This window comes from Cricetulus griseus, chromosome 2 (genome assembly GCF_003668045.3).
Source record: "Cricetulus griseus strain 17A/GY chromosome 2, alternate assembly CriGri-PICRH-1.0, whole genome shotgun sequence".
Lineage (NCBI taxonomy): Eukaryota > Metazoa > Chordata > Mammalia > Rodentia > Cricetidae > Cricetulus > Cricetulus griseus.
In genome coordinates this window covers 45,131,003-45,156,566 of record NC_048595.1, presented here as the reverse complement: position 1 = coordinate 45,156,566, position 25,564 = coordinate 45,131,003, and the positions used below count along the sequence as shown (strand labels likewise).

General features: G+C 44.1%; 1 protein-coding gene across 3 annotated transcripts in view; it reads left to right on the top strand.

The window, feature by feature from the left end:
- The window catches only part of Dab1 (DAB adaptor protein 1), a 234,981-nt gene that overhangs the window by 181,657 nt on the left and 27,760 nt on the right, over positions 1-25,564 (top strand). For 2 of the 3 annotated variants that reach the window (XM_035438949.1, XM_035438947.1), the window contains exons 4-8: positions 479-610; positions 1,204-1,323; positions 1,805-1,843; positions 3,454-3,519; positions 9,725-9,784. In XM_035438949.1, the coding sequence (XP_035294840.1) occupies positions 479-610; positions 1,204-1,323; positions 1,805-1,843; positions 3,454-3,519; positions 9,725-9,784 (417 nt within the window). The remainder of the gene's footprint in view (positions 1-478; positions 611-1,203; positions 1,324-1,804; positions 1,844-3,453; positions 3,520-9,724; positions 9,785-25,564) is intronic. The other variant, XM_035438948.1, reaches the window with a different exon arrangement.

Here is a 25,564-nt window from a genome sequence, read left to right as displayed (position 1 = left end):
TTCACCTACTGCTGGGAAAACTCAGTAACCCTGCAAAACTAGAGGACTGTGAAGTTCACAGCACCCCCCTGGAGTTGTTCAAGGGACAGCCTCTCCCACTGCATGCAAATGCCTGGGTCCGAAAGAGTGTTTGTTATCAAGACAGATTGTACCGGGCTGCTCTGGGAAGGCTGCAAGCAGAAAGAAGCACGTGGGATGAGTTAGACTGAGAAGCTTTGGCGGGTGGTATGAAGCCACCTTTGCAGATGCTCACTCTCATATGAACAGCCCGGGTGTATCTCTGGTCACAGCATTGAGGCCATGAAGGGAGACCTCCTTTTCTCAAGGGCAGCTACTGCTCTTTTTCCTTCCATCTGTACCAAACAGCTTTCCCAAAGCCCCTTGGGCCTTTCACACATGGCAGAAACATCTCTCTTATTCATCAACAGCTCGAGGGGTGTGTTCCCTGAAACATGCTCTTCCTTTTGTGTGTTCCCAGGCCCTTCAGCATCACCATGCTGTTCATGAAATTTCCTACATTGCGAAGGACATCACGGATCACCGGGCTTTTGGATACGTTTGTGGGAAGGAAGGGAATCACAGATTTGTGGCCATCAAAACAGCCCAGGCGGTAAGTGTTTTCCTTGTAACTGTGCAGGACAGAGCTAACACTGTTGATTTTTGAAGGCCCAGACTGACCAAATGATGTGCCATCCCCCAGTAGCTGATGCGAAGAATCCCACCTAGGAAAGATAAACAGCCTTGAAGCAAAGAAACGTGGTCATACCCGTTTGAGTATTTTTTTTTTAATCCTAATGGGTATTTCCTAATGACTAATTATTTTCCCTTTCTGATGGAGCTAGATAGAGACACGTATACAAATAAATTTCCTTGTGTTCATAGCCTCATTTAAAAAGAAAATAAGAGAAAACAAATAGCTGTTTTGCATATGGCCTGCCCTAATTTTATTGTATTCGGAATCACTAATAAATAAAAGCAATGCCTTTTATGCTTATGATTATTATGAATTTGCAAATATAATTAGTTGAAGAAATGAACTTTAGCCTAGAAGCAATTTGCTAAACCAATATAAACAAGGTAGAATTAATTAAGAATGGAATGCTTTCAGTTTAATAGAAAAAGGAAGGGCTGTGGGTTGGAGCCACAAACAGAAATTAGTAGCTGCAGTTCTTTATTAACGTGTCTCACCACCTTTCACTCCAGGCTGAACCTGTGATTCTGGACTTGAGAGATCTCTTTCAACTCATTTATGAACTGAAGCAAAGAGAAGAATTGGAAAAAAAGGCACAAAAGGATAAGCAGTGTGAACAAGCTGTGTACCAGGTATGCCTATACGTTTCTCCCAGTGCTGCAGAAGACAGGGCCCACAATAAACAGATGGGAAACTGACAAGTCGGGCTGTTTCCTGCTGCTGTGCAGAAATAAACAGAGATGAAAGGTTCCTGTGTAGGTTACAGGCATCCGAACCAAGCCATTAAAGTGATCCTTCTTTCTTTTCTTTTTTTCCCTGAGACTTGAGATAGGCTAGAGAAAGGGGAATCTTTAATCTAGGGGAAGATTTCAGGGGAGGGAGGAAGACTAAAGGCCCATAGCAGCTTTGCTAGCTTTGCTGTTGTTAATACAGGGAGTGGATGGGGAGGGAGCTGCGGGGTTTGGAATTTCTTTGTGTATTTTCTGCATTAATGGCCTCCTAGCCTATCCTAATCAATGCTGACTTCTCCACTGTGCTGTGTTATCTGAAGATAATCTCACGTCTCTTCCTTTGTATCCTTTGCTTTCACCCTCCCTTCCCTCACTGGGATAGACAATTTTGGAAGAGGATGTTGAAGATCCCGTGTACCAGGTAATTTCTGAACCACATCGGGATTTTTGCATGCAGTTGTGCCCATGGTAAGGACATTTGAACTGAAAGCTGAGGAATCTGTTGAATGCAGAAGGTTGAGATGATTTCCCAGGTCAGGGTTGCAGAGAGAGAATTTCCACACTAAGAGAAGTTTAGCCACCACTAGATTCTGCAGCACAGAAGTTCTGGAAATCCACTTCCTTCTTCATGTCCCTGCCTCAGACCCCTCCATCGTCTGGAAAAGTTTGATCCCAGAAATGAATGTTTTCCAGGGGTCTCTTGTAACTGTGCAGGACAGAGCTAACATTTGATTTTCCAAGGTCCAGACTGACCAAATGATGTGCCACCCCCATCTTGTCATTAGAGGCAAGAGGGATACTGAAATGGGCTCTATGAGCTAAGAATTAGGGTTGAAGGGATGACATTTGGGTGACATTTGAGTACAACCCTAAAGAATGGGTTTCAGGGATGTAAGAATATCCTTGAAGCCTTTATAATGTAGGCTAACCCTCTGATTATTTAGCTCATGGCATAGAGCTGCTGTGAAGTAAGAGAGAGGATCCTGAGACATCTCTGTTCAGGGCTTCCTCTGTACTGTCTTCCTGGTCTACAGCACCGGGGTGGATAATGACCTCTCTTGGGGTCAAATCCAAGGTCTGTGCAAATAGTAATTCAGAAAGGAAAAAGTGGGTTTTTCCCCTCCTGTGCTTCTTTCTAAGGAGGAAAAAGTAGACCAAAAAATTATACTCACATTTTAAAAATATAAGCAAACCTCCAACTTACATTTCTAACCAGGATACATAGGTTAGGTGAGGTTTGAGCCTGTGTTAAATAACCACTATATATATATATATATATATATATATATATATATATTATATTCACACCAACAGCTGCTATGGCTGTGATAAAGATAAAATAATAAATCATGCTTAGATACCCAAACAGATAGGTGTCAAAGTACCTACAGATCTGTGGTAAAAACAAGTCAGTGATGCATCACGGAACACACCCTTGCCTTTGAGGGATGAAGAGGAAGAACTTGCATATAGCAGGAGCTTCCACCTCTGACCAATGGGCTCATAGAAAATGACGGTGGTGGTCTTTTAGAAATGCTCCAGCCCTTTAAGTTTGAAATGTGCTCATAGAAAAGTTAACATCCAGTATTCTAAAGGCTAAGATTGTGTTTGTGGGATCAGAGAGTTTGGGGCTTCTGGGCCCTTTGAGCATTGGCCCAGGATCTTAGGAAGGAAATGGGACTGTAAAAAGTGAAGTTTGCAGGATGTCCCCATGACACCACAGCATCATTCTGTTCAGCCGCCGCACAACAAAATACCACTGAATGAAGACATCATCTCTCTGGAAAGACTTGCGGTGGCCCAGTGTACTCACTGCAGAGGCCAGCCAGCAAAACACTGCAGGTTTCCTTAACAAGGCCTATTTTATCCCAGTAACCCACTCGTCATTTCAAATGTTTCCTCTTGTGCATGCTTCTGTAATGCTTGCTGTGATTTGCATCTGAATTCCAAATGCTTTTTCCCTCTTCTTCTTTTTTTTTTTTTTTTTTTTGCCTCCTTCTGCCTTTTCTTCTCTGGCTGCTCCTGCAATAGTACATTGTGTTTGAGGCTGGACATGAACCAATCCGTGATCCTGAAACAGAAGAAAACATTTACCAGGTATCAGATCCTTTCTTCTTCCTATGCCCCTTCCACCAGCAAATGCTAGCATACTGATGGTCTCAAGAAGCCAGGGTCATGTGTTCATATAGGATTGTGTGATGCCTTTGACTACAATGACTTCTGGCTCCCAGCAATTTTTTGGTAGTTTCTACACCTCCATGTTGAAATCTTTAATGGCCAGTTGGGCACAGTGTTTTAATCTGGGATGGATAATGGGTGTTTTAAATAGCATACAACCCAAGCATTTTATTGTACTGATATAATACCCTTGAAAATTGCAATCTACCAAGTAGAAGGGTCTTTCACTTCTCAAAGGAATGCATGTATTCAGTTTGGTTAAAAACCCAACTTCCCTCCTGTAAGTAAGGGACAGATTTGAAAATACTATATATGAAAACAGCATTGGGAGTATGGGTGGAATAAAAGAAAGTCCAGCTGAAGGCTTTATCCTTCCTGATGTGGAAGCAAATTAATATTCATAACTGTGAAGAACACTTAAAACATTTTAAAACCCATTGAACTCTTACAAATATATGATAAAATGGCCATTTTAATCCTGGGGATTTTTGCGGGTCAGGGGCCAGTTGAGCAGATTCCTCAGGGTTACACAGCTACTTAGAGCCAAGACTGAAATCAGACACAAGTTTAGGCCAAGCCCAAGCTTCCTCAGGAATCCCATCAAAGTGCTTGGGTCTTGGGTCACAGTAACATGATCTAGTGGCACATCAAGTAAATATGATAATTTTCACTAATGAGAACCTTAGTCTTCATTTAAAGCATAAGTACTATGGGAGAAGGAGCGATTTGATGTATTTAGTTAATCAGTGGTTTTAATTTACTTAGTTGTGTGTTCTATTATTCAGCCTTGGGCATGTGTTAATTGTGAAATCAAAATAAAATGTATTTTCAATTTCTATCAAATGTGTGGAATTCTAAATGAGCAAGCCCAACGCTGCTTCTCCCAACAACTCAGTTAAAATTGGCCTTGTAGACAATCATTTATTTATGCCCTCCTGGGTCCATCCAGACTCTTACCACTGAGCTTCAAAGAACATCTGTTCAAAATGCATCCCTTACAAAGCTTCTGTCTTTAGAAAGAAAAGTTGCAGTTGTCCCCAGTGCCAGATCTACAGCCCTGTACCACACTGCAGTGTCTGCACATTGAGACATTAACTTGCCCTCCCAGGAAGAGGGAGCACGTTTGCTCTAGGAGAGGCCCTTGAATCCAGCTGAGCTGCAGTAGCACAGCAACTGGGGACAGCAGAGTACCTGCAAGTGCTGGAAGGAGCTGCCTTGGGCTGAGGCAGAGCTGGGGTCCAGTTTGGTCCTTCTCACCAGCTACCTTTGGGTCATGGTTGGATGGCAAGGCACTTACTGTCTTTCAGATTCCCTTTCTCCAATTATAAAGTAGGGGCCCCCACCCCCATCAGGGTGAGACTGAAACAAGCTTGTGTGGGGTTATAGAGTGATGAAGCAGCATCCTGAGACATGAATATCCATGTGGATCCAGATCTTAGTACAAGTTACCTGCTCCAGCCGTGATTTAAATAGTAGATTTCCTTCCTGTCTCTGGGCATCAGTTTACCCACCTGTAAAATGAGTAAATAGGATTCATAGATCTCTCTGAGTGGGGTCTTTCCTGTTGTCTGTAACACACACCTTACAAGAATCCTGCTGACTTGTTTTATAGGCAGCAAGGCCCTTAGAAACAGGACATGTGTGCTCACTGATGTCCCCCCACATAGGGGTCTACATGCAACACCTTTCATCTCTCACAATACCCACAATGGCTGGAGTCATTTTTCCCACCTTACAGACAAGGGGAGTGAAGCTTCTGGGGACCAGGGATCTTGCTGGAGTCACAGAGCCTGTGAGATAGCATCTCTAAGGCAGGTCTCTCTAACCTCTGTAAAAACACCTCAGTCCTGTAGCTCTTTAAAGATCATTGTTATTTGGCTCTGAGTTACCCCATTAGATTTTGTATTTTAAGTCACTATCTAAAAGACCACACTTGTTTTAACACCACTGGCCTCCTGATCTTCCTATCTGTCAATCATTACCAGGAAGGCATGGTTTACGAGAGTGAATATTTTATCCCATCTATTGGAAAGGCTGTGGCCATGTTCCTCTCCTGTAATACAGGTCCACCCTTGTGGACCTTGTGTCACCCAACACAACCTTGAATGCCTCTCCATACATAATTAACACACTGCTGGGTTCAGTGCACTTAACAGGAGACAGGCCCTTGGCCTATAGATCACCAGGCTATCAAGGCACTGCCATTAGAAAGCCTGTTTTGATTTTTTTTTCTTTTTTAGTGCTGGCAGATTCTACATAGCTAGTACTGTTGTATACATCTTCCTGTTTATACTACCTTAATTCAAGGTGGCCTTATTTTATATCAGCCTATTTTTCTAGGAGGCACACAGACCTGAGGCCTGGTAGCCTTTCGGTGTTTTTTGCCTTTGGATGTTATACATAATTTTTGCCTTTCAACTTCCTGGGATGTAACTGGGGTGAGTCCAGTGTTAACTCCTGGGAAACTATAATGGCATGGTATACCTGGCCCAGAGAAGCTTCTGTGAAGACATCTCTTCCTTTTACTAGTGCATCATTGGCATCATTGGGTACCACTTTTGATGATGCTGTACTAACAGCACGTTTTGTTGGAGAGCCCTGCAGAAAGCTGCAGCCCTGCTCTGCTACTTGTACCCAGCATGAGGATGAAGAGGCTCTAAGGCACCTGAGACATCTTTCCAAGGAGGAGTTACATGTCTGAAACTGTGTTGATATTCATAATTGTGTCATGTGCCTCGGTAAACATGATCAGTCCTCTTTAACACAACACAGGGCATATTTCAACATGACTGTGACCTTCCTGTCACAGGTCAGCTAAAAAAAAAGCTCCCAAGGCTGTCATTTTCAGCATAAGGGACACAGGGTACCAAGATCAAGGGCTGTATTTTCAGTCCTGACCTGGAGTACCTTAACAAGGTATTACTCCACTTTCCAAGTGGATACTTTTCGAATTCATTTGTTCAGAACTCACTGTGAGTCTCCCCACATGTTAATTATCCATTTAAAATGGTAAAGCTGGCCTTGTGTCACCCAACACACCCTTGAATAGCCTCTCCATACGTCATTACCACACTGCTAACATGAATGTGCTCTCATGTCCATCACTTCAGGTGTAGTTCTTAGATTAATTTAAGATCTATTCAACTTGTTTATTCAGAAGTGTATCTTTGGGCACCTAAGTATCGGCTATCACCTGGGAAAATAATAGTGACCACTGCAAGGCCCCTGCCCTCAAGTTTATAAATAATCCCTTAGATTGTCATGTCAGCTAATTAAGGAAGCCGAGGCTCAGAGAGCAGCGTGACTCCTCTAAGTCACACAGCCTGTACCTGGTACTGGATTAGGAACCAGATCTTCACATTCCTCCTGGTCTAAAAGTTTTAACACTCTTCATCACTGTGGTACTACAGTGGTCCCTGTAGTTGGAACAGACAACCTGTGCAGAGGTGACAGAGCCACAGACCTTAGCCCTCACCTGTGAACGTTTGAAGAGACATGTCTTCTTTAACATTTACAGATAAAAGTCCAAGATTAATCGAGCTTGTGCCATAGCAAGTTTACAGAGCTGTGGTACTCCAGACTCACAGACAGCTTATGCTATCATATTTGCCATGAATAGAAAGTTCCTTTTCACACCCTGCATTAGTAGCCTGTGTATAGTCCCATCTCTTTCTACACAAGAATCTCTGCTGACTCAGGGCCGTATCTGCCATTCTCACTGTCCAGTAAAGGCACACTCCCTGCCATATAACAGGTGCTTGGGAACTTTTTTTTCATAAAAGGATGCACCTGAGATAGAAAACAAAGCAAAGGAACAGAAACCTCCAAACCAGGTCTGTAGAGGCAGGCAGGAGTTGTGAGAAGATGTCCCAGCTGAGATAAATCTTAAAGGACAAACAAGCAGATTGATATCTCACCCATGGGAGAGCCAAGGAGAAAAGCGTTTTCAATTATGCACAGTTTGGGTTTCTCCATCGCATGGCTTGTTCTCCATTTGCAGGGATAATTGAGAAGCAGCCGCGGTTCAACTGTGCTAAGTGCCCGTAGTGAGCAGTGAATTACAGGCAACAGAACACTCTTCATTCCACTCAGTAAAGGGTGAGCTAGTGAAAACAAAAGTGAGGGCTGGTAATTTATTGGCCCTCGTTAACAAGGACACTGTAGACATTCAGGGAGGGTTCCTTCTAAATGGAGCTCAGTTATCAGGACCAAAGAAATTACATTCCTCACTGAATACCTGCAAACTGGGGTTCTGGAAGGGCATCTTCCACCTGGCCTTGCTCAGTCATAGTTCTGTTTTCTGCAAAGATGTAATGGGCCTCTGGGAATGCAGGGGGGGGGGGGTGGCTGTTTTGTTTTTGTTTTTTAAAGGATGAGATGCACCTGAGCTGCACCTGAAGCAGCTACCCAAACAGTGTAGCAATAAATAGTGAACAGCCTGTGCTGCAGTGCCTAGCTGCCCAACTCCTAGTGCTAGACTCTCTCCAGGCTTGATCTTCTCCCTCTACATCACACGGAGGGATGGCTATAGTTCTAAGACTTATCCTGGTTATTACATCACTATTTATTGATAATGTTTCCAGTCCTGCCAGCTCATGGGGCATGCCTAGTACAATGTTAACTCATTGTATTAAGAAAAAAGTCTTATTTTTGGTACCCAGAAAGATCTGGATTTGAACACAGCCAGGTCTGAAGTTTGGGGCAAAGTCCATAACATGTCTGAGCCTCACTTTCTGTAGATTGAAAGTAGGGTTGGCATCGGGAGTTTAAGTTAAATGAAGGTAAAAATAAGAGAATTCAAAGGGTCGCTTCAGGTTCTTACTGACATGGAGAGAATAGCTGGCTGATCCCTGCATGGCAAGTGCTTCTTTTCTCCAGTTTCCCCCACACTGCTCTACGAAAGATTTACCCAGCAGGTATTCATAGGGGGCCTTCTGGTTGTGACACACTATCTGTTCCTGAGGTTGCATCCAGCTTGCTGGGAAGACTGCCCCACTGTCAGGATGTTATAAATCTACTGCTGTTTGGTCTCTGCAGTGGAGAGCAAAGCAGGCAGTCCGGGGGTGGGGAGGAGCGGTTAATGAGTGCTTCCAATCTGGAATGTTTCAGTGCAGAGCCCTTGATTGACACATTAGAGAAGCATTCAGCACTATTAATATCGAAAAATGTGTTCATATACATATGTAGATGATGTATGTGTGACAAAGGGAAATCATCCTTCTAGCGTAGTGCAGAATCGTGGGGCTTATCTGTATCCAGTTTCTCACTTACCATAACCTGAGTGAGATGCGTTGCTGAGCAGGCCCACTGAGAGCAGCAAAGCCAGAGGAGCTTCATGGCCTGTTCAGGGTGTTGTAGGCAACAAGTAGCCCCAGGCGGCCAGAAGCATGAGCAGCAGAAGGAAGAGAAAGGAGATTGTAAGGGATGGCAGATCAACCAGGAACTTCTGGATCCTGGAGTCTTACTTCCTCCATCGTGTGGGCCCTTTCTGTGATTATCATGTGACTTGTGTGGGACCCCAGGAGGAGGCTGACAGGTACTAGGGACCTGAGTTTTGCTAACACATATGTCTTAGCACAGAGACATACATGCTCAACCACAAACTGTTTCTAACTTCTTCAGGGGAAAGCACAGCACCTGGACCTCTTTATGATTAACCAAATTCAGTTGGACTCCATTGTTTTATTTCTGCCATGTGATGATTGCCATCTCCACGGCTGTTCTTTTACTCTGGGAAAGGCTCAAGAGCAGACATTTGTTCTAAAATGCTACCCATGTCCTAACTGATTTTTCCTTGGGGGAAGGAACCTGGCTTGAGTTCTTTATAGCTAAAGCCACCCCTTGGGGCTGAGTGCTGGACCTGTCTTAGGAGCCATCACACAGACAGTCAAACTTGCAGAGACATCTGACTGCTTTGTTCTTTCAAAGTGGAACACCAAGCCAGGTGGTGGTGTCACACACCTTTAATCCCAGCACTCTGGAGGCAGAGACAGGTGGATCTCTGTGAGTTCGAGGCCAACCTGGTTTACAGAGTGAGTTCCAGGACAGGCAGCGCTGTGGCACAGAGGAAAAGAAAGAAAGTGAAACACTAATGCTTTAACTGTTGATTTTGATGTCTCTATAGGTTCCCACCAGCCAGAAGAAGGAAGGTGTTTATGATGTGCCAAAAAGTCAACCTGTAAGTGTAAGTACATCTGCCTCGGTGGCCAGATTCATGCGGAGACTGTCACTGGTGCGAAAGCCTTTTTCTGGTCTAAGTGTCACATATGGTTCCTCATGGGTATAAAAACAGAGACCTGAGGGAAGAAAGGGACTATTGAGTAAAAGCCATTCACAGCAAAGGGCTGTTCTGTGAATGGATGCCTGGGGTTGGATAATGCAAACAGTTCTGCCTGAGGGACTCAGCATCCCACATGTTCCAGGACATAGGTCTCCAACCAAAGATTTACTGTACATGGTCAAATACAGGGCACTGTCATTTTCTTCTACCCGTCCCATCTGAAAGTCATTGAGAAGTTCCTTTTTCAAAGGAACATTGAAAGGGCTGGCCAGGACCTTTGAGGTGTGTTAAGGATTCATCTATCCCATTAGCAGGGTCTAAGAGAAAAGGCCATGTATAGCATGCTTGCAGAGATACTAGCAGTACCACAGTGAGGACAGCAATGCCCAGTGCATCTGGACCCCATCTGCTGGAGGGACTCCTAGGGATCTGAGCCAGAAAGGAAAACGGAGCTCTATCGTGGCACTGAAAGCACCCTCTTACTCCTAGTGCCTACACTGAGAACTGGCCTACTCTTCAGGTTTCGATTGGTCCAGCCCCATTACACAGTTTCCTTCAGTTCAATTTGTGCCTGGATAGACTCACTTGCCCCTGACAGGTTTAGATATGCGAGGAAACATGCTCTATTTGCTGCCCTAGTTTTTCTGATTTTATTAGCCATTCTGGTCACACCCTCTCCAAGCTTAATAGCTCCAAGGGGAAAAAAACCTAAGCCTCTTAACCTAGCAGACAGGCTGTCTAAGGGCTTTGTCAGCTCACAGGAACCCTTGCCCCCCTTCTGGCCCAGCCCTCTAAACCCTGCTTCTCCCTGCTCTGTCTGCTGCCTGATGTCGCTACATCAAGTTATCAGGGAGACTTTTGGGGTTTCTGCTCTGAAGGTCAGTCACAGATCGTCCCTATCTTTGTAGCCCTGTAACAATTATTCCCCTGTGAACAGCTCATCTTTCCTCATCATTACCAAGAGTGAGCCCTTGTAGCTGCAGGACAAGAAGGAAACAACAAGTTTAGGAATATTTAATGAATATACACTTGACTACCCAAATGAAGGATAGGGATTCTTCCACTTAAAGGGGATTCCCTATTTTTAGGAACCCTAAAAGGTCATTACCTAAAGACACTAGAAATTTTGCTTGGGGAACACCTGACTGCATGAATGGATTGCATTAGCTGCCCATTCTCTGTTCCCTGAGCCCTAGACCTACCCAGTGTGTTAACAAATTTCCACACTTTCAAAGGCCTGAGAGAAGCAGGAGGCACAAGGCTCAGACTGTAGCTTGCAAACATGAACACTAGTGGATCCTGCTCCTGCCCACCCCCATGAGCCTTGGTGGAGTTTCTCTATCCCTTGGTCCAAGGTTTGTCATCTACACAAAGCAGTTACTGAATTGAGAAAATAGTATTGTTGAAAAGTTCATCTCCTTTCTATGGTCACCTTGGCTGCCCCATTTCTCCTGTCCTTATTCAGAAAGAGAAAAGACACAGAGAAGGGGAACCCTGTTTGTGCATGTTAGGTAGCTGCCAGGGAGCTGTGGAGCTCCTACACATTTCCCACAGGAAGGCAAACTGCCTGGTGACCTGTCACTCTAAGTTCCCCACTAGTTTCCTCTGCCTTGGGTCCATATCTACACAGAGCCCAGGTGAGAGAATCAACCTGGTGTTTTCCTTTAGGAAACTGACCATCAGCCACAAAGGACTAGCCTGATTTGCCAGTATAAGGCTTAGGTGTAATGTCATCAGTGGACACTTACTGGGGAGGTCTCTGAGTAACCCATTGTCTCTCAAAGGCTCTGTGTCATTATCTGTTAAAAGCAGGTACTGCCTACCTTTTATCTTTGCAAGACTGAAAGAAACATCTTGGGAAAATCCTTAACAGAGGATGTAAATTTCATTAAATGAGGTTGTTTCTGTGTGTTGCTGTAACAAGCAGTGCTTGAGCTAGCAGTTTTGACTGATCTGGCATGGCCAGCTTCTCAAATTGAGCATGCACCTCCTTTTGGAAGCCTTCTTTACCCCAAACAAGATGATTTATCTTTCTGTGGGCTCTGGTGCTTCCCTTTGCAATGATAATGGTGAATGTTACTTTTCCCTCAATATGTCTACATGAGCCATTGGATTTTGTGTTCCCCCAAAATGTTCAGTGAAATCATAGCTCTTGAAGTTCATCCCTGTCTCTAAAATTTAGCTGTCTTTGAACACAGAGGTACTGCCCCAATGTTGTGAGATAGAACTTGCTTTGAGTTCTGGCTTCATTAATGGCTTTGTGACCTTGGGTGGGTCATTTTCTCTGTTCAGTCTTTAATCTTCTTATGTTTGTAATGGTGGTAGGAAACCATAACCATTGGATTCTAAGAGTTTATATTAGTCACTTAGTATACAGTATCTATTGGTAGAACTGAATAAATTTGCTTTAAATTGTTTACCAGGAGTTGCTACTTTCCCTTTGTACCTTCCTTACTGTCTGCCAAGGACAGAAAGTATGCCTCCTCTGTGACCTGATTACAAGGGAGTATTGGCACCGAATAGCTGCACTGAAAGTGCATAATTGAGTGTGAGTGAACAAAACTGAAAATTGAATGACTTTGTAAAGATTATATGTCTTTGGACCCAAAGCTTATGTCTTAAGTTCTTTTACTTCTTGGAGAACCATGTCAAATGGAGATAGTGTTTGCTGTCATAGCTGCCCCTTGCCCAGCCCCTCTCTGAACTTTGCCTTCAACAACTCGAATCCCTATTCTGCTTCCAACCTTCATAAATATGCATGTTTTTTCTTCATAGCTTGGATCACCAAGCTGACAGATGGCCTTCTAAACACACACACACACACACACACACACACACACACACACACACACACACCTGCACCACTCTCCTCCCTCATCAGCAGCTCCCCAGCAGTCAAAGCCAAAACATTTTGCTGACTTGGCAAAGTTATTTTGGGGCTGTTTTATGTTTTGCTGTCTAGGGATAGGTCCCAAGCTGGAGCCCCTTGGAAACTGTTTAAGAGTCATTGCAGTGCTTAAGGTTTTCTGAAGAGAAACCAGTACACGATAACATAGTGAGGACATGGTCTGACAGAATTAACAATTTGCATAGGCTTTCTTCCCAGAACCCCTTAGAGCCATTTATATGTCACAAAGAAGGCTAGAGAAAGGATGAGGGTTCATCAATTTTACTACATACTCGCCTGAAGACCACTATAATTCTTGCATTTTAAGAGCATATCAATATATCTCATACCTAGTTATAGATCTTCTAAAATTAAGGATAGCAATTACATGGTTTAATTTTAAACCACATTGTGCTGCAGACTTTGCTTCAGAAAATTAGAAGTTTCTATGAACAAGATAAAAGGAGACAAGTGGATCTTACACTCCAACCAGTCTTTTACCTGCTCCCCAAGGTGCACCTTGAAGTTTGCCTGTCTTCTCAACAGAGCAAAGAAAGCTAGCATACATTTCCAAGCTGGTGTTTCAGGGAGCACTGACCAATGAGATGTTCATCAGTGATTCCAAAAATTAAAGCACTAAAGTTTTCAGGTGTTTAATGCATTTAAAAATTCATTAACTATAAATGTTAATATGTATTTACATATGAATATGCAATGGGAATATATTTTGAGTTATGAATATATATTACATAAATTGAGTACATCTCAATTTTCTTTGACCTAAATACTCTTTTTAATGCAACCCCAAATACATCTCAAGCAGAAAGTCATTCCATCAAAGACCTAACTGGGACAAGAGGCATGGAAGACAACAATTCATGCACAAAAAGATCTACTCCCAAAACTCAGGTTGAACAGCAGTGCTGTTCTTCACTGCTTACAGGTCTGTGAGTAGGCAGTGTGGTTCTGCTGCTGTCTGCCTTTCCCAGAGTTCCTTGACTTACGTGTCTCTGGTTACCTGTGGGTCGGGAGACAGTTGTACCCACACCTGCTGAGCCAGCTCACAGATTGGGGATTTGGTTAGCTGTGGTCTAGGACAGCCTTAGGAAAGTCAACAGGATTCTCTTCCCTGTAGTGTCTCCTCCTCCAGCAGGTTTATCAGGTCACAGTCTCCTCGTGGTGGCATGGCTTCTGGAGTGTGAATAGAGGCACGTAGAACTTGTAAGACTAAGGCATTCTTCAGCCAAAATAATCCAAGTCTCTCCTAGATTCAAGTTTAGAAAACAAACTCTACATTCTGGTGGAAATTGTAGTTTTACAGCAAACGATCTAGAATATATGGAATGAATGGGGGTGTCTCTCATGCAGTCTATTTATTGTAGTTGTCATGTGAAATCACTCCTGAATTATAGTAATCATGTTGAAAGATACTTTCTTCTTTGATTCCGGTTTCTTTTCATGTTGCCTTGCCTGTATTTTGTCCTTATCTCAGGTGATTTCTGACTTACACACTCTGTAGGACAGCCCATTGAGTACCCTAGTTTCCTAACCCCAGAACCCTCAGCCATTGACCCTCTGCACCTGGAGATGCCTCAGAGAGCAGACCCTCAGGTGCCCTCCTTTCTCTCACCACAAAACTCTCCACCGTCTCTTCACACCTCACTATTCTTGCTAAAAACACTCCTGCTTCAACATTCAAGATTCAGTTAAAATATTTCCTCTGCATCTTTCCTGGAATCCCTAAGGAACTTGCAGTTTTGAATTCACTTCTGTGGAACTCCTAATGATGTTTTATCATTGGCAGAAAGCAGCATTCTCCAGTGACTGGAAGTATGGGCTTTGTGATCAGAGGCCCTTGGATCTGAGTTCAGCCTCACCATTCCCTGGCTTTGTGACTTTGGCTGCTGTATTAGCTTTTCTAAGTCTCTATTTGTTCATCAGAAAATGAAGCTAATGCTGGTGTCTCTCTTGGAAGGTTTGATGGGAGGACAGTATGAGCTAGTCTCAATCAGCATACAGCATAGTGCTGAGCCCAGTGAGGATTCAGAAGTTGCTGGCTGTCATTCCATTTCTTTTACCTAATTATCTGTGAATTGCCAGGGGACAGGCATCCTGTCTCCGAAGAAACACTCCCTGGTATTTCTGGTCTCCTTGAGATGCTGATGGTAAATTCTTTTCCCATAAAAAGACACGTTCACACCAGTCAAGTTCTGTGGGTCTTAGAAGTGACACAAGCCCTCTTCCATTGTCCCAGAGTCACAGTAAAAGCTCATCATCACACACCAGCAGAAATGGCCTTAACAGCAGAACCCATCTGATGGGTCAGGGATTTCAGAGTTTGGGGACAGAAATTAGAATTTATTGTTTCTTAATGCTCACCCTCTGTGTCACCTTGCTTAGTATCCAGCTATGGATAGCTGGCTGCCTCCTTCGAGTTCCTTCCTCCTGCTCACTCACCTGTGCCTGTGCTCCAGCCTTGTCTCCACCTGCTTCTCAACTCCACTCAGCCATTTCTTGCCCTATTGTCTATAGGATTTGGAGCCTTTGTGTGCTTACTTTACTGTGATCCTGCGATGTTCTCTTCCAGCAGATTTCTTTTTAGTGTCATGCTTTACCCCCCCCACACACACACACACAAACACACACACATTTCCTGGGAACTGTAAGCCAAGATAATCATTAATACCACCCTCACCTAGAAATATACATTTTTACCTCTTTTTCTGGTCAAATGACAACAGGAAGCTTTGCACAGGGGATAATCTCTTATAATCTTAAATACACAGGTATATTTTTATGGAAAGGTCTTAAAAGGCCAAGGGCATACATGTTTGGTAATGGGAAGTTAGCTGGATAGAGAGATGGAAAGCAAGGGTAACTTGAGCAAAGCTCCGTGGATGAGCAGGATTAGAACAAACCCCAGGCACAATGGCAGCCCGTTGGAGACTGGATGGATTGCAGGGTACCTTACCTGCAACACTCTAAGCTGATGAACTCATCATCAACTCATAATTCTCATAATTCTGGGCATGTTTTCAAGCCAAATGTCCTGGCCTCTGGGGTGACTACCAGGAATGTACATTCCTGAGCAGGAGCACAGGCTGCTAAATGTGGCATTGCTGCATTTTTTATTGAGAGCTTTTTTCACTGCATTAGCCTTTGAGAGTGTTTCTGGTCCCACTGTGGAGTGTCAGGAGCACTCAGGCTGTGAGTTCTTGTTTCAGACACTATGACACCAAGCTAGGTAAGACTTCCCCTACACAGCCATCTGTTTCAATGACACAAACCCAAACCTTCATGTCATTTTAGGTGAGAATTAGTGTTTTTCTTCTCGATGGTCCTTATTTCCCCTATGTAATATTCTTATGCCTAAAAAAAATAAATAAAAAGATCTTTTGTCCTGAACCTTATAATTGCCTCATTTAAAACTCTTATATAGTTGTGTTAGTCATAAAAGACTTTCTGATTATCAGTAATAATTCTGAATTCTATCAGTATCCACTCCCCTAGCCCAGCCTTCAACATCAGCCTCCCTGAGAATCTTAAAAGTTTGGCATGGAAACAAATAAGAAGATGGTCAAACTGATACCTTCGTTTGGACATTAATTGCCCTGAAATGAAGCATGGATTCAGAACTGAAGGGATGACCAGATGCCTCCCACAGTTCTCATGTACTTTGGTTGAGGTCTTTCTCAGTTTCTTCAACTTTCTGAAGCTATTTCTCCTTCTCTGCACAATGAAAGCCCTGACCACCCTCTTGTGACACCCGGGGCCCCTGGGAAGTTCCGTGTGAATGAAATCATTGTCTGCAAGTAGGATGGAGGCTGCTTGTAGGAGAAATAAGTACCAAGAAGGGTACTGTTAGCAGTAGCCAGGGGACGGACTGGGCATTTCCCAGGTCATTGGCATCTTACTCAAGAATGAAATAAAGGTATACACAGACTGTGAAAGGAAACTCCATTCAGATGTAGCAACAGCACAGATTAGTAAAGAATACACTGTCAAGATTGACAGAGGACTATATGAGTGACACCACAGAGGCCTGACTATTGTGTGGGGTCTCCTTTTATGAGGTACAAAAACAAAGGAAGAGTTTGATTACTAACAAATGTGGTTTGGGGTGATCTATTGTGATTGGCAGGTTCACTTATATAGCTGTTTCCTCTATAAGTCATGCTCCTTCCCATGATGCATCTGATTTTAATTAAGTATGCACTTAAGTATGCATAGGCATAAGATGATAAATAGGAATTTTTGTGCCAAAAATTCACCTTGAGGACATAGTTTGCCTTATTGGTTTTTTTTTTTCTAATTTATTTTTTCTTCGTTTTACATACCAACCCCAGTTCCCCCTACTTTCCCTTCTCCAGCTTTCCCCTCCCCTTCCCACCCCTCCAACCACTCCTCAGAGGGGATAATATTTTGACTTATTGTGTACACACACAAAACAAGTTCAGCCCGGATCAGCCTCCTTCCTGCCTTCTATACCAAGGCATAACCCGAGTGACATTGAATACTATCTCAATTTGATGATCCTTAAGAAAGATAGACTTATTCCATTCTTCAGAGAGGGATATGTGGGCAGCTTGACACCGGGGTTGGGGGCCTATGTTTCTAACAGGCTGCTGAATGCATTGTTTGGAGTGAGCTGTGTACATGGTATGTGCAGGTAAGAGTCTCAGGCTGCTAAGTGCATTGTTACAAGAAGGGTGTGTGCATAGCCCAAACCAGAGTCTCAGGATGCTTAGCTACCCCTGATGTTCCAAGCCTTAGGTGGTCTTTGTTGCCTCTGTTTTATGACTAAGAGACAAAATATAAGTGAAATGACAAGAGAGGGCAAGTCAGGGCTCACGACAAGAAAGAGCTTTCAGTCAGAGTTGATGTCCAGAGGGCAAGGCAGCTTCACTGAGTGGAGAGTCTCTTCTAAGAATATTCGAGCAACATAAATGGTTCCTAGCTATTTCTGTCTTGTGAAGGGAACTGTCCTAATGGGGTCTCAAAATTACCCACCTATTCATGTTCCACTTGCCACCATGGCTGTCTAAAGTGGGCAGGTTTTATCCTTTAAGCTTCTCCTAATGTCTCAGCTGCCAAGTCAGATGTAACAGAGGCCCCATTCCAGCCATCTTTATCTCCCTGACTCACAGTGGCCCACTCGGAGACACAGAGCAATGAATTATGGGTTTGTCCTGTGAAGTTAGTGCTTTGGGTGCCAATCAGTTTATCGGGTGATAATCAAGCCAGCTCCCTGAGCAAGCTTCCAGCATGGAATGGGTATCTAGAAAATACATTCCTTCTTTGTTCCCTTAAAGGAGCTTAAGGACAGGGCAGTAGATCTATCTGTGTGCCCTGCAAAGGCATCACACTGGAAGAAAATGATAAAAATCCTAGTGATGGGATTTGACATTCGCCCTGCAATTCAGTGCCTTACTTGGTTTTATAGTGCCAGGCACTAACCATATGTACTAGGAATTTAAGGCTAATTTAGCTGTGGAAAACGTAGCTAGAATTTACAGAGCATCTGCTATACTATGGGCAGCCTAGACTCTGGATTCCATTTATCTTTCTCTCTTATCACAGCCCTAGGAAGTATGTGTACTTGACACCTACAGAAAACGAGACTTGGGGGTCCATCACTCACACTCACAAAACTGCTAAATGGCAGAGCCAGGAACCGAACCCTAGATTGTGTGACTCAGACATCCACACAATTTTTACTGAGTCATATTGTGTTTTTGTCGGTTTTATTATTTTTCTAGATGAGATTTCATGTAGCCCAAGACTCAAGAACTATCTGAGTCCAAGGAGGACCTTAAACTCTAGATCTCTCTGCTTCTGCTTTTGAAGCACAGGGATAAGTGTTCTGTGTGCTGCCACCCAGTTTATATGGTGTTGGTGATCAAACTCAAGGCCTCCAACATGTTAGGCTAGCACTCTACCCACTGAGTTCCTCCTCTGCTCTCTGGCTCTTCCCTTTAACCCTGGTGTGAATCAGTACCCAGGCCTCAGATCTGTCTCCTAATGTCCTTTGGCTCTAGTGTGTTTATAAGTAGTCATCTTTCTCCTGGTGCCCAGCATTCCTGGCTGGCTTCATAAACTCCCTTCCTCTTTTAGACTGAGTTTCAAATGGGCAGATCTTGTTGCCTTCACTCCCACCCCTTCCCTCTGCCAAGTGCACTGCTGCAGTCTCCTGATGTTAAAGAGACACCTGTAGAAACCAAAGAACTAATCTTACTGCAAGTGGCCCCACTTCTGAGGAGCAGGAAAATTCCCATTTTGCCACCACCGCCTCTCCTCCACGTACCATGTATTTCCACACAAGGCCCCCTGTGCCCCAACAGCCAGCATTTGTCTGATTCTCCCTGCTCAAGTTTTAATTCAGCTTCTCTGCTACAAATGTAGAAAGAGTCAATCCATTAAAGTGAAGAATTGCAAGAATTCTCTTGACAACCATTTGCCACTTCCCCCTGCAACTCCCATCTTTTATGGCAAATAAATTTTCATTCACAATTCGGCAGTTGGTTTTTCCTTTAGTTGGAAATCTGGATCAAGATGTTGCATAATTGGATTAAATCTAGTCTGAACATTTGTCAGCTTCACTTCCTCATTAAGCACCACATTGTACAGAAATTATAATTATTGCAAGGCAGTTAACAGAGATGTCACGTGAGAGGAGGAACCACAGGGAAGGAAGGGAGTCTGGATCCAGGCATTTACAAAGATGATGGGAAGGTGGCCCTTTCTGATGTCCCTTACCTGGACTTCCTTTTAATCAGGAAAGTTGTCCTGAAACAGAATCCTGAATCCCCATGATGTCAGAGCAACAAGGAACATTAAGGCTCCTGATTTAACCTCACCCTAAATACAAGTCCCTCCTAAACAATTGGTAAGTGTGGGAGAAATCCCCATTGGCCTTGAACTTGTAAACCCCACTGATAGACCTTTCTTACTTTTCTAATCCCGGAGCCTAGAACTCCAACTGATTTAAAGACATCCTTGATGAACTGTTATAACCTCATTCATTCACTCTACTAGTAAGCAAAGGTTTGGTTTCCTATCAATACAAAGATGGGAAAGGTAGGTCCCTGGAGAATCTTGATGGTTCCAAGGGACTAGACATAGAACATAATGATGAATATAAATAGCCGAGGCTGTGAGAAGCTATGTACAAGAAGCCACAGGAGTATGGTCGAAGGCAGAAAGCATTGCCTAAAGGCACTTAGTGAAGACCTCCATGGCATGCAGTTGCGGTAGGATTGTACAGTTCGTCACAGGAGAAGGAGGGACAGATGTAAGAGGGAAGTAAGTACTTCAGAGTACTGAGATGGAGAAGAAAAGTCTGCCATGTTCCCAGAGACTGCTGCCTCCTCAAGTACCAGGCCACAGAATGTTTTCATAGGAGCAAAGGACAGGAATACTGGAGGAAGCTTGCCTCACCAAGCAAGGGTCCTGCATATGATGAGCGATAGGGATGCCCCAAGAAGACTCTGGTACTTGCTGGTCACTGTTAGAGTTGTGTTTCTCAGCACCACTCTGGTGGTCTATGGCAGGTGGCTTAACAGGTGGGGAGACCATTAATGCTCTAATAGAATTGTCTCAGGACATCCATCAGGAGACTCGGGGAAGCATGCCAGGTGGCTTAATAGAGGGCATTCATTGTGGAGAGCTAGTTACAAGTTATTAGAAGATCAGAAAAGGCTAAAGAGGCAATTGGATAATGCACATTGGTAATAGTTAGAAAGAGCCAGGGCAATGGAAGGGGTGGTCTTAGCAGAGCCCAGAACCTGAGGCTGCCCACGAAAAGAGGGAGGAGCTGTCTGTGGTTGTTAAAACCATACAAGAGACTCAGCCACACTCCCAGTCACTCTAGAGATGCCTGGGCAGTGTGGGGGTGGGGTCTCCAACGACTGCCTCCTTCTGATCAACCTAAGTGGAAACTGTTGGCAAGGCTCAGGCCAGGGATGTTTATAGATCCCCCCACACACACACACACACACGTTTTCCATACAGTATAGTGTAGAGAAAGGGCAAGATTGATTATTAGGCAGAGAGGTCAAGACATAGGCAAGTGAGTACCTCTGTGGATTCCATGTAGGAACAATATGGTTTCCTGTGTGAAGCAAAGAGCTAAATGAGTCTGATGGACTAGTGCATAGATCAGGAAAACCATGCAAATGTGTGGGTGCAACACAACAGAACCTAAGCTCCACTAGAGACAATGACCTTTGGGAGATGGAGTAAGGAGGTAGAAGGGACCAGGTACCCAATCTCCTTCATTCCCTTTGGGCTCTGTCACTTCTGTACAGCCAGCTTTGTGTCTCCAAATCTAAGAACATTCATGCCTCAGTCTCACCACCAGCTGTCTTTGTGTTCCAGCCAAAGACTGATCAGCAGTCCTTCTCCCCTTCCTCTGTGACTCCAGTTTGAGGTGTATAAATTTTGAGTGAAATCAAACCTCATTTGAGTGAAATCTAGCTCTTTTTCCCAAGATGGAAAAACTGGGTGAGTTAGTGGAGAGTTGAATCCAACAGGTTGTGAGCAACTTACTGTTGAGTCACTCCTGAATCTCGGTTTCCACAGATAGCAATGGAGAAAGGAATGACTGTTGCCTGCATAGGTGTCTGGCATCAAATTTGCTAGATATTGTGTTGGAAAATCATGTCTGAATCAAAACAATGACCACTCAATTTCTCTGCAAAAATACCTGCCACTGGATCCCAGAGGAGTGTTCTTCAGACTTTTTGTAAAATCCAAGAGACTTTATTGATATGAAACACACTGAACAGGCTGCTATAGAAGCCAACCAAAGGAGGAGTATGGCTAAAGCCGAGTTGGACCCTCGAGACTCTCTCACCATGGGTACGTCTTCTGAAGGATATGCTCTAAAGCACAAGAGATCCTAAACGTTGGAGGGAGAATAGTCTGGACACCATTGTCCAGAGAATTCTGCTAGTTAATTCTGTCCATGGAAGTTGGGAGGAAGAGGTCCTTCAGAGAATGTCCCAACTTGAACTGGAATTTGCATAAATTGGGAGACTGTGAGTCCACAGAGAGAACATGAGGTTGTGAGTAAACCGGGGCCTTCTACTACTTCTCAGCTATAGGACTCTCAGGAAATTGCTTGATTTTCTAGTGACCAGATGACACAATGTGGAGGGCCACTTCCTTGTGTCACCATGGACACTAAATAAGAGAAGAGATAGCATTACAGCAGTGCTGTATAATAAAACTAGATAGAACTGGTAGGAGATAGAGGTAAGCAGGTGAATATGAGCTTTGCAGGTCTGCTATCTGGGCTTGAAATCTGTATCCTTCTGTTACCAGATGTGCCAACTGTGACTTCCCTTTGTGTTAGTGTGTCTACTTGCTAAGTGTGGATGATGGCTGTGGCACCTGCCTCAGAGAGGTTTTTGAGTTTTAAATAAATAATTCATATAAGACATTTATGGAAGTACCTGGTACATAGTAAGTGCTCGGTAAACATTGGTCATAATTTTTATTGTGAGCCATCATTTAGACTCTACTAAGTGCTTTGAGTGACACCTGCCTCAGTTGCTGGGGTGCTTTCAGTCTGCTAGCGGGGGTGAGATGACTTATGTCTCTAGTCAGCTCTAACTGACAACCAGGATTGTGTTGAACTTAATGTGGCACCATAGCTGGGGTCATATGGCATCCCCTTGAGCTGTCAGAGCAAAGCACCCAAGGCAAGGTGGCCTAAGCAGTAGAAGAAACCATATTTACAACCTGTACAGGCTACAAAGCCCCAGATCAAGTTGAAAACTGTCCTTGAGTTGTAGACTGCATCCTACCATGGCCTGTGCATGTGGGCTGGGGGAGAGGAAGAAGAAGGAGAAGGAAAGAGAAAGTCACATTGAAAAGTAGGACTTCAGCCTATTAGGGAGAAAGAGACACAATCAGTCCTTCCTGTCAAACATATTAGTTGCTTTTTTGTTGCTGTGATAAAACCCATGACCAAAAGTGACTTATGGAAAAGTTTACTTTGGTTTTATTCTGCCAGAGGCATAAGAGTCTGTCATGGTGCGGCGGCATGGTGGGCAAGCAACAGGCATGCCAGCCGAAGCAGGAAGCTGTGAGCTCACAGGTCCTCCACAAGCAAGGAGCAGAGAGAGCAAACTGGAATAGAGTGGGGCCATAGCATCTCAAAGCCCATCACTGGTGATGCACTTCCTCCAGCAAAGCTGTACTTCTAAACTTACCCAACCCCAACTAGGGAGCACTTCCTCCAATATCAGAGACCTTGGAAGCCACCCCAGCAGGGATGAAAACAAGTATAAATAACAAATAGAGCACCCCACTGTTTTAGGCACCATGCATTGTTATTTCAAAATTGTCCCAAAGTACTAGAACAGTGGGTGTCCTCCACACCCAGTGGGGCGCTAAGGAACCAGAGCATTAAATCCCTAGTACAGCCAGAAGAAGCTTAGCTAAGTTGTGTCTCTCATCCACCTCTTTGACCCTAAAGGTAGGGTGACCTAGTTTATCTTCCAAACTGGTCTACTTCCCAACGAAAGGGGAGGGGATTGATATTAACAATTATATCAGCACAACAGGCATAAACAAGGTCTCCCTTGAACAAACCAGGGCCTGGGGCTGCTCTACCCCAAACTGGTGCATTTTTTTCTCCTATGGAACCCTGTAGCCACTGAAACTGGAATGCTTGAGACCCAAAAGCTGGAGGCCTCAGGCCAACTTGCTCCCGCTGCTTTTTGTGGGTGGCACTTCCTGTGCAGAAGGAAGGACAGTGGGCTCTTCCACGCACAGGTGCACAGGTGCATTGCATGGCTGCTCCTTCTGTGGCATCCATCAGGGGACCGGGAGATCTGGTGCGTGGGGGTATCTGTTAACTGCTGCTGCTGCTGCTGTGAGTCCGTCATTATTCCTCTAATACAGATCGTTAACATTCACAGAATCTTAACTACAGCATCTTAACGAGCAAAGCTGTAATATACAGCTTCCCCATAAATATCCGTCGGTGCTGACGCGCCTTCTCTCTCCATACAGTTATTCCGTTGCTCTGGATAAATCATCCTGTTGTGCTGCCTTCTTTCCCCCTAACTGCCGTTATTAGTGGTTACAGAAGAGTAATGAACAAACTCCAGTCAAAGAAGAAAAGAACAAGAGCTAAATGAAGGATCATGAGGCATGAGGACATATATATCAGTGACAGCCCCAACTGAAGGAAGCACGAAGCTCATCTTCTGTAGCAGCTCCGAGAGGAAACAAGAAGCCAGCATTTGCTGACTCCTTGCCAGGGCCAGGGCCGTGCTCAGGACTTCACGGTTTCCACTGTGATTCCAAAGACTGCACAGCAGATCTGTCCCGTGTGACTTTTAAAACCAACACTTCCTGCCCTAGCCCCAAAGATATGATAAAGCGTGTGTGTTTCTTTGAGACTTCCAAAGCCCCCACAATGGACTCTATTCCTCTGTGAGTTTATGCAGTTTCATTCACATGGCAACTATTGTTTTGTCCGTGGTGTGCATAACAAGATTGAAAGCAAGATGCTAACGGGAAACAGAGGGAAACAAAGTCTGTCTCTGGGAGGTCTCCTGTGATGGGGACATTCTTGCTCACATCTCATGACACTTTCTTCCTCCAGTTCTACTCACGGTTCTGTCAGTTTATCATTGTTTCCTCCAGAGTGAGCTAACAGCATCTCCAGCCTTATCGCTCACAATATTCCTCCTTCCCACCCTGCATGCTGTCAACCCACGGTACAAGGTTTCTCCCTCCTTTTCCTGTACTGTCCAGTTTCTTTGCCTTGTTCCTTTGGCTATTTCTGTGCTATTCTCTGCACCTTCACCCGGAAGTCCTGACCCTCTTCCTTAAGCATCTCCAGGGAGCTGACACTTGTATCAGCTGTCCATGCCTTCCACAGAGGCCCAGACTGTCCTGTACTAGGTCAGACTCCTAAACTGCCCTCATGCCTCTCCCTTCCAGAACTTTGCCACTTACCCTGGTCTCATGACATGGGTCATCTTTTACATTTTGCCATCTACACTATAGCCTGATAGTTTAGTCTGCATATTCCAAAGCTAGCCCACTTTGGTAAAAGTATGTACTCTTCCGTTTTCTAGCTGTGTGATAGGGGGCAAGTTGTCAGGCTTTTTATGCTTCAGTTTCTGACTCTGAAAATGAAGGTAGTAATAGTGCCCACGTCAATTGTGATCATTAAATTGGTTACTATATAAAAGTACTTAGAACAGTGTCTGTTGCGCATAGTGGAAATCCATCTAAGTATTAGCTGGAATTTCTGTTTTTTAGTTCCTGTCCTGACTTCCTTTGATAATGAACAGTTCTATGGAAGTGTATGCCAAATAAACCCTTCCCTCCCCAACTTGCTTTTGGTTATGAGAAATGTGCTGGATAGTTTTATGTCCACTTGACACAAGCTAAAGTTATATGAGCAGCAGGAACTGCAACTAAGAAGATGCCTCCATATGATTTAGCTGTAGGGCATTTTCTTAATTAGTGATTGATGGCAGAGGACCTAGCCCATTGTTGATAGTGCTATCCTTGGGCTGGTGGTTCTGGGTTCTATAAGAGAGCTGGCTGAGCAAGCCATGAGGAGCAACCCAGTAAGCAGCACCCCTCCATGGCCTCTGCATCAGCTCCTGCCACCAAGTTCCTGCTGTTTTTTAGTTCCTGCCCTGACTTCCTCTGATGGTGAATAGTGATATGGAAATGTATGCCAAATAAGCCCTTCCCTCCTCAACTTGCTTTTGGTTATGGTGATTCATCACAGCAATGGTAACCCTGAGACAGGAAGATCATGT